Genomic DNA, 6,858 nt, shown 5'->3' on the forward strand with positions numbered 1-6,858 from the left:
CGGAATGAATAGAAATCAAACTGGCTAACTAGCAACTATGCTAACAGTAGCTAGCTCAGTTTACAGCTAGCTACATCACGGGTTAGCGCAACACAATTAATCTCTGTAAGAATAAACGAGCTAGCTAGCTTTAACTACAACACATGTATGAAATACAGAAAATCCGACACTCACTCAATTGCATGTGTTCTCTTGCAATAACTTGAAAGCTTGTGGATGATCTGCTTCGTACTTTTCTCTATATTTTTTCGCCACGGAAATCTGGAAATAAAATCTCTATTCCGATTGGCTGTATGTCATGCTGTACTTTAACAGCCAATCAACGCAACAATTCTTTGATTGACGTTCCCAATTTCCAATGTTGTTGTTATAAAAGTGGATCCAGTTTGAAACGGAAACCGTTCTCCTAAACCAATCAAAGAACAAATGTTATTCTTTGGGCTGGAACTTTACTATTTACTTCCAGGACAACAATTAAATGGCGTCTCTTGACAGAGTGAAGGTGTTAGTTTTGGGTGATTCAGGTTGGTATCCTATTGATTTATGTCTCACTAATCGTATTGTCTTTTGTAAATTTTGTGTCTTTCGACATGGTTTGGTCAAATATAATGCTTATATAAAACATTAATGTCCCCCTTGTTCCTATCCGTGGAAACTAGCTAGACATATAGCTAATGTTTGCTAACTACCTATAGTAGTTTTTTAGAAAACCATCTAAAAGTCGAATCTTATTTTCTAATCTCTGCTGATGGCTTCCCTTGATGCACTTAAAAATATACCTAGACAAGAGAAGTGAACTTAGCTATGTGTTTGAAAAATACTGGATTTGTCTCACTAGCTATAATTATTTTGTCATGGCAGGTGTTGGGAAGTCCTCACTCGTTCATCTGCTGTGTCAGAACCAAGTGTTGGGAAATCCATCATGGACTGTAGGCTGCTCCGTGGATGTACGGGTAGGAAAGGACTGCGGTAGAAAATTAGCCGACTGGCTAAAACAGGCACTTTTACTGAAATGTTGATTATTGTGCACTGTCCCCTGTAAAAAATAAACTCAAACTCAACGGTTGCTTTATCTTTGTTACTTTAGTCCATTAATTGACTCATTGTTTTCCCCTGAAGATTACTTTACACATTCTAAGGTTATTCTAAGAGTTGATTTTACAGGTCCACGACTACAAGGAAGGCACTCCAGAGGAGAAGACCTACTACATTGAATTATGGGATGTTGGAGGATCTGTGGGCAGTGCCAGCAGTCTGAAAAACACCAGAGCAGTTTTCTACAACTCTGTCAATGGTAAAGACGCAGCACTGACTGGCTCTGTCAGTCACCACATGAGGAAAATGATAACCTGTATATATCTGTAATGACACATAATTGTATCCTTACAGGTATTGTATTAGTTCATGACCTGACAAACAAGAAATCCTCCCAGAATCTGTATCGCTGGTCACTAGAAGCCTTGAACAAAGACTCCTCCCCAACGGGGGTAATCGTCTCAAATGGGCAAGTATCTACTACTGCTGGAATCAAATAGCTTACCTCAATTTAATACATTTTAAAGCTTGTTAAATAGAAGTTGCTATCCTCTATAGGTACTTTGAGAAAGTGTATGTACTTCTTGAAAGTCTTATCTTGAATGTCTTGCCTGAATACTTCCAGTGATTATGACAGAGAACAGTTTGCTGATAGCTCTGTGCCTCTGCTCCTGATCGGCACCAAGTTTGACCAGATCCCAGAGAACAAGAGGAATGATGTTCTCACCAGGACAGCTTTCCTGTCTGAAGACTTCAACGCGGAGGAGATCAACCTGGTAGGTGAAGCCTCACCTCAACTATCCTAGGCCTCTATGGATTCTGAGCTACCCATCACTCGGTCAAAGAAAACCTTATTTGCTTCAGCAATGTACTTTTGCTAACAATAAAAGGCCAATGTATGGGCAGTGGGCACACATTAGTATTGTAACAGCTATTGAATAGGCTACAGGTAGTGGAAGTCATTTTTAACCTTTTTGCATTGAGGCTTGGGGTTTAGGTCATGTTTTGTCTTCGACTCTCATGACAGGATTGCACCAACCAAAGATACTTTGCTGCAGGCACGTCCAACGCTGTAAAGTTGAGCAGATTCTTTGACAAGGTGAAATGTTCAGAAGCGGATGCTTCTTCTTACATATTTTAACCCCCTTAATACAGTGCCTTCAGAAAGAATTCAAATCCCTTGACTTTTTCCACATTTTGTTACGTTACAGCCTTAATCTAAAATGGATTAAATAAATAAAAATCCTTAGCAATCTACACACAATACCCTGTAATGACAGAGTAAACAGGTTTAAGACATTTTTGCAAATGTATTACAAATAAAAAACAGAAATACCTTATTTACGTAAGTATTCAGACCCTATGCTATGAGACTCAAAATTTAACTCCGGTGCATCCTGTTTCCATTGATCATCCTTGAGCTGTTTCGACAACTTGGAGTCCACCTGTAGTAAATTTAATTGATTCAACATGATTTGGAAAGGCACACACCTGTCTAAATAAGGTCTCACAGTTGACAGTGCATGTCAGAGCAAAAACCAAGCTATGAGCTTCGAAGGAATTCTCCGTAGAGCTCCAAGATGGGATTGTGTTGAGGCACAGATATGCGGAAGGGTACCAAAAATGACTGCAGCATTGAAGGTCACTAAGAACAGTGTCCTCCATCATTCTTAAATGGAAGAAGTTTGGAACCATCAAGATGCTTCTTAGAGCTGGCTGCCTGGCCAACTGAGCAACCGGGGGAGAAGGCCTTGGTCAAGGAGGTGACCCAATGGTCACTCTGACAGAGCTCCAGAGTTCCTCTGTGGAGATGGGAGAACCTTCCAGAAGGACAATCGTGCCTTTATGGTAGAGTGGCCAGATGGAAGCCACTCTTCAGTAAAAGGCACACGATGACTCGCAGACCATGATTAACAAGATTCTCTGGTCTGATGAAACCAAGATTGAACTCTTTGGCCTGAATGCCAAGCATCATGTCTGGAGGAAACCTGGCACCATCTCTACGGTCAAGCATGGTGATGGCAGCATCATGCTGTGGGGATGTTTTTCAGATGCAGGGACCGGGAGACTAGTCAGGATTGAGGCAAAGATGGATGGAGCAAAGTACAGCAATCCTTGATGAAAACCTGCTTCAGAGCACTCAGGACTGGGGTGAAGTTTCACCTTCCAACAGGACAACAAACCTAAGCACACTGTCAAGACAACTCATGAGTCTCAATGTCCTTGAGTGGCCCAGCCAGAGCCTGGACTTAAACCCGATCGAACATCTCTGGAGAGACCTGAAAGTAGCTGTGTAGCGACGCTCCACATCCCCGCCTGACGGAGCATTAGAGGATCTGCAAAGAAAAATAGGACACTTCTCCCCAAATACAGGTGTGCCAAGCTTGCTACCAACAGTGCTTCAACAAAGTACTGAGTAAATGGTATGAATAGTTATGTAGATGTGATATTACTGTTGTTTTTTTTATAAATTAGCAAAAAATTCTGAACCTGTTTTTGCTTAGTCATTATCGGGATATTCTGTGTAGATTGAGGGGGGGGGGGGGGGGCAGGCAATGTAATCAATTTTAGAATTAGGCTGTAACCTAACAATGTGGAAAGTCAAGGTGTCTGAATACTTTCCGACGGCACTGGATACTGTTCTTTCTATACATGGGTGTTCATTATTCAGAGTCCATGAGCATGTACAAAAAAACGTAATACTTGTCTTTTATTTTAGGTCGTAGAGAAGAGATACTTCACCAGAGACCCTAGTCAAGTAAGTGATTGTCTATGTATCCATAATGAACATGATACACTGCTCTGGTCTTTCCAATTTTGAAACCATTACTTTATCAGTTTTGGACTTGAAACATAAATCCATCTCTCCTCCTCTCTCCAGATGACAGGTTTCACAGAGAGGAAACGCTTCAACTTCAAAAGCGTTCACTACGACTGAGAGGTGGACAGTGCTGGGGCCTCTGGTTTCAACCTGCTTCAGTACAGTCCCTCACTCAACAAGTGTACTTTGTTTCTCTTACGCTTTTTTTTATCTCTGTTAAAGGCACAGTGCAGTCAAATGTGATTTTTCTGTGTTTTATATATTTTTTCACTGAGGTTGGAATAATATTGTGATCATTTCCTTTTAGTGTAAGAGCTGTTTGAAAACACTGAGTGAAATCTCAGCTTGTTGTGGTGGAATGTTTTTGGCCTGGTGACAAATTTAGTTAATAGACCAATAAGAAAGTTCCAAACCTCTCTGCCAATAATAGCTAGTTTCCCCCTCTCCACTCAGACCACTCCCAGACAGTCCTAGCACAATTCTTGATTGAGAAATAGCTTCTTAACCTCTGGAACAGTACCTTTTTCTAGTAGCATAGAGGCATATCCATTAGGTTAGAGGACAGTATTCCTCACTTTGCCCTGTCCTGTGTGTTTGTGTGTATAGTACAGGAGAAGGCAAAGTGTGGAATGCTCTTCTCTGGCATAATGGATATTAGAAAAGGTACCGTTCCAGAGGTTGCCAACTTTAAACAATCACATTTTTTACCCAGAAATAATTTTGAGAACTGCTGCATTTGACCTATAATACTGTGGTCAAACCCACTTGGCACTTATTGCAAGAGTAGGGGTGTTAACCCCATTGTCCTGGCTAAATTCTCAACCTGGCCCCATTTCCATCATGGCCACCTAATCGTCCCCCTCATTCCTCATTAGCATATACAGTAAGCTCAACGTATTGGGACGGTGACACTGTTGTTGTTTTGGCTCTGTACTCCAGTACTTTGGATGTGATAAGGATACAATGATTATGAGGTTGAAGTGTAGACTGTCAGCTTTAATGTGAGGGTATTTTCATCCATATTGGGTAAACCTTTTAGATATTATAGCACTTTTTGGACTGTCCCTCCATTTTAGGGAACCAAAAGTAATTGGGACAAATTCACTTGTGTAATTATTTGGTCCAAAATTCAATGACTACATCAAACATGTGACTCTATACATTTGTTGGATGCATTTGCTGTTTGGATTGTGTTTTAGATTATTTTTGTGCCTAATATAAATTAATGGTGAATCATGTATTGTGTCATTTGAGTCACTTATTGTAAGTAAGAATATAATATGTTTCTAAACACTTCTACATTAATGTGGATGCTAACATGATTATGGATAGTCCTGGATGAATTGTGAGTAATGATGAGCGAGAAAGTCTTGGTTAGCATGTCTTGGGGTTCTGATATTTGTGCAGCTGTAACTTTCTAAGTCATTATTCACGATTCATTCAGGATTACCCATAATATGACACAGTAAAGATTTCAATTTATTTTCCAATATGATTTGTTATAAAATGATAACAACATAGAAATCTGAATACAAATTAACATTTTGACTAAAATAATCCAGGACTCAAGGTATTTTCTGGGTGTAAGCATGGGATGCTTCCTGTGGTGTCTTTTATGGGTCATAATACATCGTCTTATACCTTTTGGGCTAGGACACCAACCTTAGTGCTTGCAGATATTCTGTCTTAAGAGTTTGACTGCCGGGAAATCATAGAGCCTGTAAGAAAACAATTGAGGGTAAGAGGACAAGGTGCGTTTGCAGCCCTGCTGTAAACTATGGACGTGTGCTATGAATCACTGTTTCAAATGGGCAGGAACAGATATTAGATTACATCCCATTTGATTAATTTTGTTCAAGTCAGCACTCGGCACAAAAAAAACAATTTACATAATTCTGTCAGATACAGTTAGCTGACTCGTATTCAGTCAAGCAACAATGTACACAATCATAGGTGTGTCTGGGTAAAAGCCATGATTAAAGTGTAGAGAATGTGTCCTAGGAACTAATAATCAGGCGGTTGATGTGCCCTCCCACTGGGCACAGACGTCAGTTCAACGTCAACTTTTGATTTACATTTGAGTTGTAAAATAACGTGAGGTCAACAACTTGAACCATGTCATTCGATTTAGGTAAAAAGTTGGGTGAAAAAAAAGAAACGTTCCTGAAATCCCTTTTATGTTGAAGACTTAGCAAATCCAATCAGTTTTTTGGGGTTGAAATGACATGGAAACAACTGCCTGTACCTAATGTAATTTGATTACCTTGTATCTCTGGCCAGAGCAGGGTCTGAAAGCAGCTGGAGTTGGTCTCCTGACTTTTCAGATTCCATCCTTTTTTGTTTGGGTGTTGTACAACCTCAGGAGGATGGGGTGTAGGGGGAAGTTGCCCCTAGATGCTGATCTTGGGTCAGTCTTGCATTTTCCTCACTAACGCTTAAGGTTAGGATTTGGGGAGAGGAACTTCACCCTGGAGCGGAGGATGTATGTATTCCTGCTTAGCTAGCAACCACCCAGGACACCAATCTTAGCCTCTTGAAAAGCCTTCGTAGGCGGCTGGTTGGTGGCCTTGCGTTTGCGGCTTGCAGTCTTGTCATGGCAAGCCACCTATTGAAAATGGTTATGTGTTGGTCCTTTGATGGCATGTTGCTGATTTATTTGCCTACCCCTGCTGTAGGGGTGTCATTATGTTAGAGGGGCCACAAAGTTAGTTAGGGTCAGTGATGGAAAAAGTACTCAATTGTTATACTTGAGTAAAAGTATAGATACCTTTAATAGAAAATGATTAAGTAAAATACTACTTGAGTAAAATTATTTGGTTTTAATTATATTTAAGTATCAAATGTAAATGTATTTGTTAAAATATACTTAAGTATCAAAAGTTTAAATCATTTCACATTCCTTATATTAAGCAAACCAGATGGAACAATTTTCTTCTTTTAAAAAAAATTGATGGATAGCCAGGGGAAACTTAGGCAATAATTTACAAATGAAGCATTTGTGT

The 6,858-nt window shown here is 40.0% G+C and overlaps 2 protein-coding genes across 3 annotated transcripts in view; one reads left to right on the plus strand and one right to left on the minus strand.

Moving 5' to 3' along the window:
- Nucleotides 1–284, minus strand: part of gtf2e1 (general transcription factor IIE, polypeptide 1, alpha) — a 41,564-nt gene extending 41,280 nt beyond the window's left edge. The window contains exon 1 of the mRNA XM_055870528.1: nt 175–284. The gene's annotated coding sequence lies outside the window, so the exon portion shown is untranslated. The remainder of the gene's footprint in view (nt 1–174) is intronic.
- Nucleotides 285–422: 138 nt separating this feature from the next.
- rabl3 (RAB, member of RAS oncogene family-like 3) lies at nt 423–5,094 on the plus strand. Of its 2 annotated transcripts, none has more exons than XM_055870530.1 (8): nt 423–524; nt 862–953; nt 1,165–1,294; nt 1,390–1,504; nt 1,661–1,811; nt 2,063–2,134; nt 3,755–3,793; nt 3,917–5,094. In XM_055870530.1, exons 1-8 carry the CDS (start codon nt 479–481, stop codon nt 3,971–3,973), a joined length of 702 nt encoding a protein of 233 aa, XP_055726505.1. In that variant the 5' UTR covers nt 423–478; the 3' UTR covers nt 3,974–5,094. The 2 variants fall into 2 exon arrangements, with proteins under 2 accessions (XP_055726505.1, XP_055726506.1); XM_055870531.1 differs by having other exon boundaries at nt 862–947.
- The last annotated feature ends 1,764 nt before the right edge of the window (nt 5,095–6,858 follow it).

Source organism: Salvelinus fontinalis, chromosome 19 (genome assembly GCF_029448725.1).
Source record: "Salvelinus fontinalis isolate EN_2023a chromosome 19, ASM2944872v1, whole genome shotgun sequence".
Classification (NCBI taxonomy): domain Eukaryota; kingdom Metazoa; phylum Chordata; class Actinopteri; order Salmoniformes; family Salmonidae; genus Salvelinus; species Salvelinus fontinalis.